The 15,991-nt window shown below is 48.9% G+C and overlaps 2 protein-coding genes across 8 annotated transcripts in view; one reads left to right on the plus strand and one right to left on the minus strand.

Moving 5' to 3' along the window:
* Positions 1-827: 827 nt before the first annotated feature.
* LOC135578718 (cilia- and flagella-associated protein 251-like) lies at positions 828-9,714 on the minus strand. Of its 2 annotated transcripts, none has more exons than XM_065054601.1 (8): positions 9,614-9,714; positions 8,387-8,485; positions 8,036-8,135; positions 7,832-7,908; positions 7,514-7,604; positions 5,086-5,141; positions 1,894-1,954; positions 828-1,736 (listed from the first exon to the last, which is right to left on the minus strand). In XM_065054601.1, exons 2-8 carry the CDS (start codon positions 8,416-8,418, stop codon positions 834-836), a joined length of 1,320 nt encoding a protein of 439 aa, XP_064910673.1. In that variant the 5' UTR covers positions 8,419-8,485; positions 9,614-9,714; the 3' UTR covers positions 828-833. The 2 variants fall into 2 exon arrangements, with proteins under 2 accessions (XP_064910673.1, XP_064910672.1); XM_065054600.1 differs by having other exon boundaries at positions 1,882-1,954.
* Positions 9,715-12,552: 2,838 nt separating this feature from the next.
* Positions 12,553-15,991, plus strand: part of RHPN1 (rhophilin Rho GTPase binding protein 1) — a 38,014-nt gene continuing 34,575 nt past the window's right edge. For 2 of the 6 annotated variants that reach the window (XM_065054605.1, XM_065054607.1), the window contains exons 1-3: positions 12,553-12,620; positions 13,493-13,650; positions 14,077-14,262. In XM_065054605.1, coding sequence (XP_064910677.1) covers positions 13,549-13,650; positions 14,077-14,262 — 288 coding nt within the window. In that variant the 5' untranslated portion in view covers positions 12,553-12,620; positions 13,493-13,548. The other 4 variants (XM_065054609.1, XM_065054608.1, XM_021290105.2 and 1 more) reach the window with 4 other exon arrangements.

Genomic DNA, 15,991 nt, shown 5'->3' on the forward strand with positions numbered 1-15,991 from the left:
CCTTGTACCAGTCTCTTGCCTCCGTGCCAGGCTCCAGTACCTCAAATAAGGGGGAAAAACTTTGCCAAAAAAATTTGTATACTTGCATTTTTCCTGCCACATCATGTCCCACAAGAGCCTGACCCAAAGATTCAGGCACCCATGGGCATCCCTGTCTGGCATCCCCATTCCTGGCATCTCCCCTTAATCTGGATTTGTGACCTGTTCCAAACCATCCAAGCCCCCTAAATACTCCTTTTTTCTGCCCCAGATATTGGGGTGCTCTGGGAGAGAGTGACACCAAGTGGATAAAGTTGCCACCCCACCACCACCTCAGAAAAAACACAGCATCCATCAGCCTTGCTCATACACTCTTATCTCAATGTTCTTGTACCAAAAAGCTTGCCTGAATCACCCAAAAACTCCTGAAAAGGGGAGGAAATAAATGGCAGCTGCTTTATATCCTCTACAACTCCCCAATACGGCTCCAGCTGCCTTGGAAGTTGTTTTATTATATTACAGGAGGTTGTGCAAATTCCAGCAGCCATCAGCATCTCCCTTCTTTGGCTGGGCACCAGAAAAGATATTTCAGAAGAAATACACATATTGTATTAACTGCTATAAGAATTTAAAAAAATATATTATACAAATACTATTGTGTATTCAGGACCTCCTGTCACCTCTCACCCCCTGACTCCTGCCAAGAGTGGCAAGTTCAAGGCTTAAGAAAATACAGAAGAGCAGTTAAAAATAGTAATTTAAAAAGTTTTCACAGTTTTACCAGAAGGAATAAAACTAAAACCCCAATTGCATCGGTGTCAGACACACATACAGGCCAAAGGCACAAACGGCACTTACCATTTCCACTTGTTTTCTGACTCTTTCTTTTCTTCCTCTTTCTCTTCCTTTTTAGCCTTTTTATTGTTCTTTTCTTCTCCTTCTTCCTTAGATTTCCTCTTCTGAGTTTTCTTTGGAACTTCCTCTTCTTCACTCTTCTCTTTGCTCTTTTTCTCCTTCTCTTCCATTTCCTCCTTTGGCTTTTTCTCCTTGATTTTCCGCTTTTTCTGTTTCCCTGACACATTTCCCTCCCCCACCTCATCTTCCTCCATCTCCTGCCCAACCTCTGCACTCCATGTCTCTCCCCATCCTTCATCCCCTTTAGCATCCACCTCCTCCTCTTCCTCCTTCATTACTTTTCCACCTTCACTTTCCTTTCTCCCATCTCTCTCCTTCAGTCCCTCTCCCTCTTCTTTCTCTCCTTCCTCATCCGTCTTCTCCAGCACTTGCTCCTCTTCAAGTGTGTTTTCCCTTCTTTTCTTCTTCCTCATCTTCTCCACCTCATCTCTTTTTGCCTTCTTGTGCTTCTCTGCTTTCCCTTTCTCCTGCTTTTTCCTCCCATCACCCCATCCCTGGGTGCTGCTGCTCCCTCGCTTGGTTCTGCTCCATCCCCCTGCCTGATTCCTGCCTCCATCAACCCCCTCCTCCTCCTCAACACCTTCCATGACATCCACAGGGTTTTCCTCAAGTTCAGCCTTCTTCCTCCCTCCTTTTCCCACCAATTTCTTTTCCTGCTGCTTCCTCTGCTCTTGCTTCTTCTCTCTTTTCCTCTTTGAACCTTGCTGCTGTGGAACAGGGGGGTCCAGCTCCTTCTCCTCACCTTTCCTCATAGTGGTGACCCCCGCATCCATCTTCAAAGCCCCAGGCTCTCCAGAGAGGGATGCAGCCCCACCAGCAACACCATCGCTTGGTTTTGGGACCTGTGGGAAGCAGCCAGAAGGGGAGAAAAGTTGAACTTGGGAAAGGAGAGAGAGATTACCCCAAATCCCATGCGCATGGAAGAGGTGATAAGTGGCATGTGCCATGCAGGATGAGGTCTGGGTGATAATTCCTCGGGTCTCTTACGCCAACTCCAACCTTGGTCGCCGAAAGTTGCCATCCTGCTCCGAGTTCTGGTCTCCGAAGTTTGTGCTGTGACCTACAGCAAAAGAACAGATATTTCTCACTGTATTGGTGAGCAGCAACCTCCACCACTTGCATGCAAAATTAGGGGATTTCTCCCAAACAAGCCCTTGTTTCTCTTCAAGCATGGCAGGAACATAGGTGCTGTGACAGCTGGAGGTATCAAAGCAGCAGTGACTGGTCCTGGTAGGACATGGCCCCAGGGTGCAGCTTGTGGGATGAGGAAGCTCAAATGAGCAGGACCACGAGGTCTCCAGACCAAAATGGGGGAGGCCCCAAATAAATGTCCCCAGAGACACAAAGGGGACCTGTCCAAAATGTTGGGCAACACCAGCAGAAACCAGGAGATAAATGACAACAGGCTGAGCATTGTGGACATGCTAGAGGAGGAGACCTTGTGATGAGATGTATCGTAGCCTGGAGAAAAGACAGCTGAGGGGAGACCTCCTTGCTCTCTACAACTACCTGAAAGGAGGTTGTAGCGAGGGGAGGTTGGTCTCTTCTCCCATGTAGCAAGCAATAGGATAAGAGGAAACAGCCTCAAGTTGCACCAGGGAAGGTTTAGATTGGATATTAGGAAAAAAATTCCTCAAGGAAAGGGTTATCAGGCATTGGAACAGGCTGCTCAAGGCAGTGGTGTTTTTCACCACTTTCAAACCCCTGAAGGGGGTATCACAAACCCCTGAAGGGGTTTGAAAGACACGTAGATGAGATTCTTAGGGACATGGTTTAGTGACAGCATTGGGTTAACAGTTGGACTCAATCTTGAGGGTCTCTTCGAACCAAAATGATTCTATGATTCTATCTCCTGAGACTCTGAGGACAGGCTCACCTAGTCCCCTCCCAACCTGAACATTGGTACAATAGTGAAGGACAGAACCTCATCAATGCGACAGGATGCAGGAAAAGAAGCATCCAAATCCATAACCTCCACCATAAGCTATATGGGTGAGGAACACGGGAACGTTTCCATGGTCAGCAGAGAGGTCAGGTGAATTTTTGGGACTTCTGCAGGACTTTCAGACATTATAAAGCACTAATACGCCCCCTATGAAATATTTTCTCACAAGGCTTCTCCAAGCCACACAGGAAGTTGGGAACCTCATCTTTGAGTTGCTCATGTTAAAAAAAAAAAAAAAAAGTAAGAAATTAAGAGAGAGCGCCTCAACCAAGTCTACACCTTGTAGATTGCGCCTACATCTCCACAGGCTTGAGGTGATGGTGTCACCATCCCTGGAGGGCTTTAAAAGACAAGTAGATGAGGTTCTTGGGATATGGTTTACAGTATCACAGTATGTTTGGGATTGGAAGGGACCTCAAAAGATCATCTAGTCCAATCTCCTTGCTGGAGCAGGACTCAACAGTGCTAGGTAAATGTTTGGACTCTATGATCCGAAAGGTCTTTTCCAACCAAAATGATTCTATGACTCTATGCCCCTGCTGGGTCATTGCCCTGTCCCAACCAAGTGAGATGCCCAACAGGCTTGCAGAGCATCACATTCCGAGCTTGTGATCAGCACCACCACAAAACAAACAAAGAAACACAACACATTAACAACAACAAAACACCAAAAAAACTCAACCCCACACCACAGGCCAGCAGGCGAGGGCAGCACATGGAAAGCAACCAAAGTCACATTCCTCCAGTCCATGCTAAGCAAACTTGGAGCTGAGCTTAGGCCCTTGCACCAGTCCATGGGTCTGACCCATTTCCAGACTTTCCCTCCTCCTGGCACCGCTCAGAAAGGCCAGTTTGAAAGCATGGCCACCTGTCCTGATGCCACCCAGGAGGGAGCTGGAAAGCCAGGTTTCCCCTCCCAAGGAAGGTGGTGATGGCTCTCCTGCATGTCCAGATGAGCACAAAGAAAATTAAGCCACAATTTCTGCTTTTAGATAAACCTTCCTGTATATAATGTTTCTGTAATAGAAAAGAAGATATCTGGTCCTTTTCTAAAATTTCATTTAGGCTGATGCTTAATTACCAGGCTGTGGGACATCAGAGCAACACAGGGCTCAGGGAAGCCTTCAGCTGAGAGAGACGAGGTTGTTCAGCCTGGAGAAGAGAAGCTCTGGGGAGACCACACTGTGGCCTTTCTGTACTTAAAAAGGGCCTATAAAAAAGATGGGGACAGCCTTTTTACCAGGGCCTGTTGTGATAGGACAAGGGGTGATGGTTTTAAACTCAAAGAGGGGAGATTCAGGCTGGACATGAGGAAGGAATTGTTGCCCCAAGGGTGTTGAGACCCTGGCCCAGGTTGCCCAGAGAGGTGGTGGATGCCCTGTCCTTGGAGACAACCCAGGCCAGGCTGGACAGGGCTCTGAGCAACCTGAGCTGGTGAAGGTGTCCCTGCTCATGGCACGGGTTGGACTGGACAAGCTTTGAAGGTTCCTTCCAACCCAAACTAGTCTATGATTCGATGAGTTTGCCTGAGGTGCAGGCAGCAAGTTCCCAAAAAACAGGGGCCAGATGCTTCAACCGGAGCATGCATTACACAAACTCCACTAAATTCATTAAGGCAAATGGCCCAGTAAAACATACTCATCCCCCCAATCTCATTAGCAGCCAAGTACAAGCAGATCCATGACTAAGAAGGTAAAGTCCTGCCACCTTTTGGGATCGGCTCCTTCCCCAGAAGGTCTTATTAGAGGCCTCTCACTGGACATTAAAGCCCCCGCCTCTAAGACAGAGAGGATTAGCCTGCTAAGGGCCAGCTTAATGAATGCAGCTTCCTATCTCTGCCCAGATCTAGCATGGGACAAGGGAAAGAAACACCCTTTTCCCAGGCTTTGCAAGGCTGGTTGTCCCCAAGAGCGTTTCCCCACCGCCTACCTCCATATTTATGTAGGTATGTGCATCTGAGCGATCGCGCCCTGCTGACTCAAGCATCCTTGGGGAGGTTGGTTGGGACCAGGAGCCTCCCTCACTGCCCTCAAATTCCAGAATGAGGCCTCAAATTCCACTTGCAATGTTTTTGCAGGCTTTAAGGTCACGGAAGGCACCAAGGCATGCCAGGTTGTCCCATGAAGGCATCAGCAACAGGGTGGTCTCAGAGATACAGGAGGGAAAACCAGGGTTGGACAACCCCATGGCAAGAAAAATAAAGCACAAATTTCCAGTTCTCTGTGCAAAAAACATTCAGAGCATACCTTGAGGAGTCTCCCAGCCCCACTGATGGCCCTTGGTTGTGGGTTGATTCAGTCTCCTGAAAGAGATTCACAGTTTTGATCTGGAAGGTGTTAGAAAGACAGAGATGACTCGGGTATCCCAAAAGCAGCATCACCCCCAAGCAATTACCCAGCCCCTGAGATGGCAGCCAGCCAGGCCACAGTACCCATCTCCCATTCACATCACCTTCTGGTACCTAAGCCATCTTGGCTAAAAACCAAAAGCCTAAAACAGCAGGGTCTTCAAGATCAAAGAGAGTGTTGAGGTTTTATGGGGTTAGGAAATCCCTGTCTTACTTCCAACAACAGTGAAAAGGTATTTTCTGGAGCAAACACACTAAAACTATCACCCCTTCTCAAACACCTTGCTCATTAGATGCATTGTTGCTACCAGTGACACTGGTCCAGGACAACAGAAGGGATGCGAGAGCTCCAAAACAAAGATGCTTCAAATGACAGCTTATGTGCATCCATGCCAGCTTGGTCTTTAGAAGATTAAATGACTCTTTGTAGCAGATGGTAGGAGGGAAAGAGAAGTGGGGGGCAAAGCCACAGGGTGGGAAATACAAAGGTGAACAGAGGGCAAGAAGAAAGAAAACGCAAAGCATAGGGAAAATGGGGACAGGACGTAGAAGAAAATTAGCTCAGAGGGGACTCTGAGCCCTCAGAGCTGACCCATGGTGGCCACCAGAAATATCACACTGTTTGCATACTTGTTTTCAAAGCTGAAGCCAGGTTCTTCTGCTCCTGGCTGTGCAACGTTACATCCAACCCACGCAGAGCCCCAAAACCCATCCCAGCTTCACCCAATGCTTGCCAAGCATCGAGGCTCTCGTTATGAATTCTGGTTTCCCCAAGTTTCTCTTTTGAAGGCTTTCAAGGGAGGCTAAAACCACACAGGAATTTTTCTTGAAAGCTGCTGCTGAGAAGCTGCTGGCTTAACTCATTAAGGGGGAAAACAACCCTGAGTTAATTATAGGTTGGTTATGGCAATATACATTTTGTTCTCTGGGAATACGCCTGATCTCAAATTCACAATCCTTCAGCTTCTGTCAGAAATCAGGTTGGTAAATTCAGGAGAGACAGCCTCAATCTTCTACAAAAGTCCTGCAAGCAAATGCCTGGTGCTTGGACTGGGAACACCAGCAACACCAGGACGTGGACCACAGGCACCCTTGGGGGGTTTCAGGGTTGCAGCTCCAGTTGCATCCACCCAGGAGAGTTTGCTGAGATTTCAGACACTGTCTGCAAGAGGAATGGAGACTCATCATGGAGAAGGGAAAAAACAAAAACATCTCCACTGGTTTTACATGCCAAGAGGACAAGTACAATATGTTAATGTGGGCAAAGCAAAATGTAGGGGGAATTGGCCAGGATCACAGAATCACAGAACGTCAGAGATTGGTAGGGACCTCAAAAGATCATTTAGTCCAATCCCCCAATGGAGCAGGAACACCAGATGAGGTTACACAGGAAGGTGTCCAGGCGGGTTTGAATGTCTGCAGAGAAGGAGACTCCACAACCTCCCTGGGCAGCCTGGGCCAGGCTCTGCCACCCTCACTGAGAAGAAGTTTCTTCTCAAATTTAAGTGGAACCTTTTTTGTTCCAGTTTGTACCCCTTGCCCCTTGTCCTATCATTGGTTGTCACTGAGAAGAGCCTGGCTCCATCCTCCTGATACTCACTCTTTATACATCTGTAAACATTAATGAGGTCACCCCTCAGTCTCCTCTTCTCCAGCTCCAGAGCCCCAGCTCCCTCAGCCTTTCCTCATAAGGGAGATGCTCCACTCCCTTAATCATCTTTGTTGCCCTGCGCTGGACTCTCTCCAGCAGTTCCCTACGCTTCTTGAACTGAGGGGTCCAGAACCAGACACAATATTCCAGATGTGGTCCCACCAGGGCAGAGTAGAGGGGCAGGAGAACCTCTCTCGATCTACTAACCACCCCCCTTCTAATCCACTCCAGGACGCCATTGGCATTCCTGGCCACAAGGGCACAGTGTTGGCTCATGGTCATATGATAATGGCCAATGACAGTCATCTCCAGCATCATCCCAGAAACTGCCATAAAGACCAAACACCTCAAAAAAGGATGTTGCCACTATGAGATGAACCCCAGCCTTATGCCTGAGAAGCGGTAGAGTCACCCATGTCCTGGTTATCCTGTTAATGCCAGCTCACACTCCTGGTCCAATACCAAACTGTGACTGATTAAACCCCAACATCACATGCATCTGCTAGGAGGGCACACAAGCTGCAGGCAATTTACTTTTTGATTTAATGCAAGATGCTCAAACATTTCATTTCAGGGGCTTGCACATAACCACAAGTTGCAAGACACCATCTTCGCAGCTCCCTCAAGATCAAACCACAAGTGTTCCTAATCCTTTGGTGCAGAGACCACCACATACCAATCCAGATGCAGCTTCCTCCTCTGCCTGGATCCCATCCCGGGGGCTCAAGATGACACCTTTCCCTTCTGCAGCTTCTTGCTTTAGGGAGCTTCTTGACCAAAAGGGAGACAGAGAAGGAAAACAAGTTTTTCCTGGTTAAAAAAACCTTTTTGATAATCAAAGCAACCCAAGGAGAGCAGAGTTGGATGCAGCGCTCCAATGCTTGGGTCTGGGTCGAGGACACATGTGGAAATCCAGCATGGGTGGGAGGACAAATTCCCACAGCTCATCTCCCTGGTTGCCACCATCAACCCCCCCATCCAGCTGAGGACTTACCTGCTGATGACGTTTTCCTGCAGTGGTTTCTCCTTGGCCTTGGGTGATCTCTTTTTCTCCCCTTTTACCACAGGGGGCTGCACATCAGGACAGAGCAGTATAAGAGTAAAGGGAGTTCATGGAGTAGACGTGATGCCCACAAAACATTGTGGGCAGTCACAAGGGTCACCCCAAAACCTGGGCATGGTGAGGGCTGCCTAGTACCTGCACCACATGTCGTATTTCCTCTGGTTCCTTCTTCACGGTCTTTCTCCTGGATGCCTTTGGTGCCTCCTTCCCCTTCTTCAACTCACTCTTTTGCTTCCTGGGTTCAAAAGCAAATTCATCCCACTCAGGCCAGGCAGGCAACACCTGCAGCAAGCCCTTTGGCGGTGGAAATAAGCCAAGGTGGAATGCCACGCTACTTAACCCTTATATCCAGCAGCACCAGAAAAAGGCTCCAAAAAGGAAATTTGGAGGGATTTCCCTGCTGACCACTTTATATCTAAGATGTCCGACAGAGACAGGTGCAGCAAATATGATAACATGAGCCTGGAAGTCCCCCATGGTACCCACCTGCTGCTGTTCTTGGCCCTTGAGACCCCCATGGCTCTGTCATCCACCAGCTCTTCAAGATGCAATATGGAGTTAAGGTAGCATCCCCAAGGATGGTCACTGCAATAAGATAGAGGCAGCTTGTGGCTGGTAACACCCCAGTTTTGCTCTTAGAGAAAACCCTAACAGATATTCTACATCTCAACCCTGAAGTTCACAGCTACCCACAGGGTCAAGTTCAGCTTTAACAAGGACCTAAGCAGAACACCAAGTTGAAAAACCTTGAGCTCAGTCACTGAGCTGCCATTGGAGACAGTAAAAATAAAATTGCTGCTAAAATAAAAAGAAAATCCTCCAAAATAGTATAGGAATTCACAGCTGCAGGTAGGTAGATGGGGGCTGGATGGTGCTGGGGTGGATTCACACCCTTAGAACAGCCCAGGGTATACAGCAAATATTACCTAGGCCTTAAATACACCCAGAAAACCACAACAGCAGAAAATATTAAAACACAACCAAGAAATAAGAGCAAAATAGAGATAGATTCCCCCCACCATAGCAGGCAGCTGGGCCACCATCACCCAGGTATCACCTCTCCTCATGGTCTGGAGCAGTCAACCCACCCAAAAAACACTGTTTCCCCTGTAAATTCAAGGCCTCAGAGGATGCAAGAAATAAATATAAAATCCAAACAACACCAGGGTGGTCCTTTATCTGAGAGGCCTTCACCAACCGAAGAAGGGGACTTTTCAAGGAGAGAAGACGAGCTACAAAGCACTATGAGACACCCTACAGACTTTTGAAGGAGTGAAAAAAAGTACATTGAAAACCTCCATATTTTACCAGCCTTTGCCAAGCTGTGAGCACTTACAGCTGCTGGTGGGACCAAGCTCCCCTAAAAGCCACCCAGCCTGGAGAAGACCCCAGCCCAGCTGCCTCCCTAAGGGAAATGCCCCCTCCCAGGCAACTTATAAAAAGTCTCCCTCAGCTCTGATTGGAGCTTCCCAGCCCAAAATGCACCCTGGGAAATGAAGTTTTAGCCCAAAAGCTGAATTTGAGAAGAATCCCTAGCCAGCATCTCCTTGTCAAGGTAGAGAGAAAACAGTTTGTATGGCTCAGGTGAAAGACGAGGCCAAAAATATCACTAAAAAAACAACCTGGGGAAATCTTCCTTCCAGAAGATACCCCCTCTACAATTAGATAACTAAATTAAGCCCCAAAATCCAGCCTTTCTCAGCTAGTTCTTACCTATCAGAGCCTCATGGTTGGATTTAGAGAGGTCTTTGAGCCCAAACACTGGGTGCAGAGGTTGGATCTCACAGGGTGTTGCATAGTAGAAGCCATAAACCTCATTCTGAAGCCCTTACCCACTCCTCTCCACTCCTATTCATGCAGGTGACTTATTACTTTCACCTGCCCATGTTGCCATCAAGCACCTCATCACAGCTGGACCTAAAAATGGTCTCAATCATGCTCAGACTAGTGCAAGCAGTGTTGCTATGAAGGGGCTGGTAGAAATAATATACAGGGGCTTTGCACAGCATGAAGAAATACAAGCTTTCCCCAAAAATGCTGGGTTTTGGGAAGGAAGATTTGTGGTAGATGTGAGGAAGAAGCTTTGTATAATGAGGGTGTTGGAGCCTTTGCCCAGGTTGCCCAGAGAGGTGGTGGATGCCCCATCCCTTGAGACATCCCAGGACAGGCTGGACGGGGCTCTGAGCAACCTGAGCTGGGTGAAGATGTCCCTGCTCATGGCAGGATTTGGACTGGATGAGCTTTGAAGCTCCTTTCCAACCCAAACTATTCTGTGATTCCATGATTGCCCCACAACGAGATCCCCGGCCACGGTGAGTAGCGGGGCCACACGTTCCCCTGGGAAGATGCCGCCCGGTTCGCAGCCAGGAGCGGAAAACCCCAGAGGCAGGGCTGGCTCTGGGAAAGCCTCTTTGATCCTCATTGCGCCACCCAACTGAGGAAAAAGCATCCAAGCCACCTTTCTTGCTGGATGAGTAAAAGTTGTCAAGGGATGTGAGCCAGCCCCGGGGCAGGGAGCAGAAGAGGACGGTGTCTTGTTGGGGCTTGTTTGCTCTCGGTCACCTTCTGCCAAGCCAAGGACCAGCGTCTTTTTGTTTTTCTTCCATTTTCACCTTGGGATCTTGTATAGATTTATTCAGCCTCGTTGACTGGTGAAGGTTTCTCCCAAGTTTTCCATGCTGGTTCACATGTCTTTGATATGAAATGGTGGGGCTTGTAGTGTGGTTGAGCTGGGAAAAATCTGTGCTAGCTTAGACCAGCTCCAGATTGCCTACGCATCCTACCCAAACACAACTTGGGGTAAACTTCTTAATAATAGGAGAGGTTTCATATATTTTTATGTATTTTCCCTTTGCAGATGCTCTTTGCAACGGGCGAGATGGAAACAGGGTGACTCCATCCAGGGCTCTGCAGTGGGGACGTGTGGACCACAAAGAGGGTCTGGCTCATCTTTGGGGAAAACCAGACTGCAAATGGGGTCCCTGCGAGGTTTGGTGACACTATGGTGAGCTTTTGAGGGTGATATCAGTGACAATATCCTGTGGGCTGTCAATTGTAGTTGGGCTGAAGGCAGCTCCCTCGTCAGCAAAAGAATAAATACCTCTTCCTACGCACTCCCCGGTTCGGCCACAGGATTAAAAGCACTTCTCTTTGCAAACCACCACAGTATTCACGCGGAAAAAGCATTTCTGCCACTCCAGATTAAACAGTAATTCCACCTTTCTCGTCCAGTGGCTTCTTTCAAATTGGGAAATCCAGGAGGGAGAGAAAAGTCCTTCTTAACATACTCATTTCCTCGAGACCATGCAATCCTGGAAGCCCCGATGAGCAGAAATTGGCTGCAAAAGGTGGAAATGTTTTAATATATTCAGGCAGTTATAAAATAGAATCATGCAATAAAAAAGGTTTAATGTATGCTGGGCTAATTTTTTTTTCCTCATTAAACAGCTGAATCTGCACAGGTTCCTTGTGCCATATTGACATGATTAGGATCATCATGCATGAGTGCTGTCTCATTAATTTCATTATGTAAAGGAAGCCAGGCCCCAGTAAAGACTTAGGGACCTTTTCATGATGACACACGCTGGTGATAACACAGTTCAGCGTCCTTGTGCCGGGTACTGCACGGTTTATTGTCCCATTTGCATCTTGGGAATTGGAGTTTTCCAACCCCTGGACATTTTTCCATGAAATCTCGACAGTTTTGACACCATTGCCCAGTCCCAGCTCTTATTTTATGGGCGTGATTGAGAATAAAACCCTTCCATGGTTCAATATATGGCCCAGAGAGGAAAAAGCGGGGTAGGATTTGACTGTATCTGGCTGGAAAATGGATTCTTCTCTTTCCTTCCTTCTCTTTCCTTCCTTCTCTTTCCTTCCTTCTCTTTCCTTCCTTCTCTTTCCTTCCTTCTCTTTCCTTCCCTCTCTTTTCTTTTTTTTTCCTTTAATTTTGTATTATATTGTGTTTCATACAGCAACATCTGACAGGTATAGCAGAGCAAAGGAATGAAAGTCACAGGAGTTACAAAACTGCTCTGGCAGCTGTGGGAGATGCAGTGTCACCATCCAGCTGTTTGTTTTTATGGGGGGTGAGTTGTGTGTTCAAGGGGCTACACAGAAGGGAGCAGAAGTGGGGCAGACGGCAGCTGGAGCTGGCTGAGTGGTGGTGCGCTGTGAGTGCTGCTTTATTGTACCCCCCGCCACCACAGCAGCCCAGATGTTGCGCGGGGCGGGGGGGGGTGTGTGAAGGGTGTGAAGTCCAGGGGGTTGCAGGGATTATAGGGACTGAATGGGGGGGGGGGACACGACACTCAGATGTGGCCGGGACGGTGTGGGGGCGCCCGGTTGGAAGTGGGATCGTCCAGGTGGGGAGCGGGCGCGCCCCCAGATGTGGTAACAGACTGGGGGGGGAAGCGGAGGCAGTGGGAGGGGCGAGGGGGCGAGAAGCCCCGCCCCTTCCGTGACGTCATCAGCGTTCTAATTCCCACCGTTGCCACGGGCGACAGCCCCTCCGCCCCTCCCCTCCCCGAGCAGCTCCGTTCCGCTCCCCCCTCCTCTCCCTGCCCCGCTCTCCCATTGGGCAGCGCCCCCGCCGATCCGCTCCGTCCCCCTCTGCCATTGGTTAAATCCGCTCTTCGCCCCGCCCCGCCGCCCTGCTTATGCCCCGCACCGCGGCGGGGCCGGCGCCGCGATCGCTCTTGGCCGGCGGGGGCACCGAGGGGTGAGCGGGGGCAGCATCTCCTGGGGTGGCCCGGGGATTGATTCACGCGGGGGTGTGGGGTTTGCCCTGGTTAGGGGGTAAGTTTGCAGGCCTGTGGGGTTTTGCCTCTAGTTGGGGCATCTCTGCAAAGGAGTTTGGGAGGTCTGGGGTAGCTCTTGCAAGGGGGCTTTGGGGGGGTTTACCCCCTCGTTTGGGGTAGTTCTTGCAAGAGAGCTTTGCGGGGGGTCCTATCCCGGCTGGGGTAGCTCTGCAAGGGAGTTTTGGGGAGTTTGACCCACCCCTATTTGGGGTAGCTCTGTAAAGGGGGATCTGCCCCCTTCCCATTTGGGGTAGCTCTTGGAAGGGGTTTTGGCGGGTTTACCCCCTCATTTGGGGTAGCTCTTGCAAGGGAATTTTGGGAGGCTTTGACTTCCCCCTCTATTTGGGGTAGTTCTGTAAAGGGAGACTGCCCCCCTTCCCATTTGGGGTAGCTTTGCTGAGGGGGTTTGGAGGGGTTTGACCCCTTATCTGGGGTAGTTCTTGCAATTGAGTTTTGGGGCACTTTTCACCCCAGCTAGGGTAGCTCTGTTGGGGTTTGACCCCACTCCCCATTTTTGGGAGCTCTGTAGGAGGTTCCCCCCCCCCCCGCCATCTGGGATATCTCTGCAACGGGAGTAGCCAGCTGTGGGCTTGCATCTAGCCAGATGTGAGGTGTGCAGGGGTTTGCAGCACCAAAGCACAGGGGCCAATGGGGGTTTAAGCCCCCCCCCACCCAGGACAAGGCTGGGCTTTGAACCCCTTGGGGGCTACCAGGGTGTGGGGTTTGGCCAGGAGAACCAGAGCAACCCAAGGAGGGGACACAGAACCCCAGAATCACCCTGTGGGTGTGTCAGAGTTACCCCAGCTGGGGGCCCACCCCTCTCAACCTGTGGATGCTGCACCCCTGGAGATGATGTCCCCCGAGGAGGAGACCCCATCCACTGGTGGGGAAGGGGACGGGGACAGTGGCCACGTCCTCCTGCAAGCCCTGAAGAGCAGCAGCACCCGGAAGGTGAGGAACAACTGTGGGGTGCCATGGGTGGCGGTGGGACGGCCAAGCACCCAAGTGATGATCTGTGGAGCTGGGGATCTGGTCCATGGTGATGGTGGTCTCCATGGGTGGGGGTGCAAGTCCATCCTGGCTATCAAACCATGCTGGGGATGGCAGGTGGCTGGATGGGGAAGGGTTTGGTGTGTGATGTGGGGTGGAAATGAGTCAGTAGCATCGCAGAATCATAGAGTAAATTGAGTTGGAAGGGAACTTCAAAAGTCATCTGATCCAACCCATCCGTAGGCAACCCTACACAACTCATCGTTCCTCTCTCAAACTCCACTCCTCTATCACTTCTTCCTCTGCTGGCTCCATCTGCAAGCTTCCCAGTGACTCCTTTTAACCAAATTCTCCTATATTTTGGCTTTTTCTCCTTCTTACCCATAGGAAGATGGTCCAGCCAAGCGCTGCCTGTCCCTCCCCTCGCCATCGGAGGTACCGGGCAGAGCATTTATCGCTGCCACATGTCTCTCCCGGGACCTGCCCACGAGGAGAGTCGGTGCAGCCCGGCTGTGCGTGCGAGATGGGGCCGATAGCTCTGCTGGCGTCACTTGTTTAATTAGTAACAGCGAGGTAAAACCAACGGGGATTGTCCTTGGGCTGCCACCGACCCTGCCGCTTGACTTTCTGTGCCATCCCTTGGGCGTGAATATACTCTCCGAGGCTTGGGGAGGCTTCAAAAAGCACCGCTTGTTACGAGAAAAGATGGGGAAACGTTATTTTTTAGGGCTGCTTAAGCACATCTCGTGTTAGGTCTGTCCTCTGGGAGCCGGCTTTATAAACCTGCGGCGAATTCGCCCTGTAATCTGATCTCTTCTTGCAAGTGTATAATTTTCAAAACTTGTTCTTCAGCAGAGAGCTGCGTTTCTGCAGCCCTTTGGCAAAAAAACCTCCTGTGCGAGTGTTGAGATCGCAACCTAGCTAAACAAGGATCAATCTGATCTTGAGTCACTTGAGCCTGGCCTCGCTGGCTGCAGCTCAAGAGGTTGCAACCTTAAACCAGGTTGGAGTTTGCCCAGGACCTTGTCTAAATAGCAGGTGCCATTTGTAAGGGAAGATTAGCAGCAGTTCTGTGTGGTTTTTTATTTCATTTTATTTTCCAATTCGTTCTGCATATAGACACACCATTTCCCTTGTATGAGCAATCAGTTCACCCTGTTTGCATCTGCCGGACGGTAGCACAGAGGAGAATAACACAGGAAAATATTGCAAAGCTTTAGGGGGGGGGAAACTGGCAGGGGATAAGCAACATCTGTCATAACATGATTACTTTTTTTAATTAAAAAAACCCTAAACCATTTCCTATTAATTATATCAGTTTTTTATTTAAGAGAAACTATCAATATAACCTCTTGCAGTTGTGTGTCGCAGTTTTGTTGTTGTGGTTCATTTTGTTGTTGTTGTTTATTTATTGTTTGTTTGTTTTGGGGGGGGTTGTGGTTTTGTTTGTTTGTTTTGTTTGTTTGTTTTCCGGTGTTGGTTTGTTTGTTTAGGGTTTGCTTATTTGTTTTTCCACACTGAGAGTATCAAGGGCTGTGGATGGGACCACTGCATGTTTGCTTCCATGCAGGGGAACCTGAACACTGCTGTGACAGTGATTTATATGTATATATACATATATATATATATATATACACGCTTTATTTATTTTTTTAATGTTTTTGTCAGGGTTCATGTATCAGTGTTGAAGATTTAATACATCTGTTTCCTGCTGGCGCTCTGCCCCGGCTCTCATGATGCTCTGTACCTCCCCCAGCTCCCCAGAGCAGTTTCACTCTCATAAAATTCAAGCTCTGGATGCAGGTTTTGATGTTTAAAAACCCCAGTCCCCCATTTTTTTATTATGTTTTCCTCCCGTTTTATTTTTTCTTCCTCTTGCTGAGTGCATTAGCCAAAGAGTGAGGGCACTTTGTTGGGAAATTTAAAACCTTAATCCTGCACTCATTTGTTAAAAGGCTGTGTGATGTAACCATATTCTCAATAAAAGGTTTTAGAGGTTTTAGCTGGTAATGTCTCCCACAGAAAAACAGCTTGCAGACGGAGTGCCTCATGAGATTAGTTTCATGATAGGGACTTTCATATATAAATAGATGTTCAGGGAGAAAAAAATATATTTGCTGTGACCTACTGTTTGTCTGGTAGTAACAGCCCATATTACTTTCTGAAAAGCCCTTGACTAGGAGGAGAAGGAAATTATCGATGATCTTTGAAAAAAGGAGTATTTTAAAGCCTGCTTTTGTGTTTGGAATGGTTCTGTGGCTTTTGTTTTGCTCTCTGTCCCGTGGGCTAATGTGGCTAAACC

Source organism: Columba livia, chromosome 2 (genome assembly GCF_036013475.1).
Source record: "Columba livia isolate bColLiv1 breed racing homer chromosome 2, bColLiv1.pat.W.v2, whole genome shotgun sequence".
In the NCBI taxonomy this organism is placed as follows: Eukaryota; Metazoa; Chordata; class Aves; order Columbiformes; family Columbidae; genus Columba; species Columba livia.

Bases quoted from the DNA above. Each gene is read 5' to 3' on its own strand.
- LOC135578718 (XM_065054600.1), bottom strand. From the start codon at position 8,418: ATGGGGGTCTCAAGGGCCAAGAACAGCAGCAG. The intron at 7,909-8,035 runs GTACTAGGCAGC...CCTGATGTGCAG, and splicing joins AAATACGACATGTGGTGCAG to CCCCCTGTGGTAAAAGGGGA. The intron at 5,142-7,513 runs GTATGTGGTGGT...AATCTCTTTCAG, and splicing joins AGGAAGCTGCATCTGGATTG to GAGACTGAATCAACCCACAA.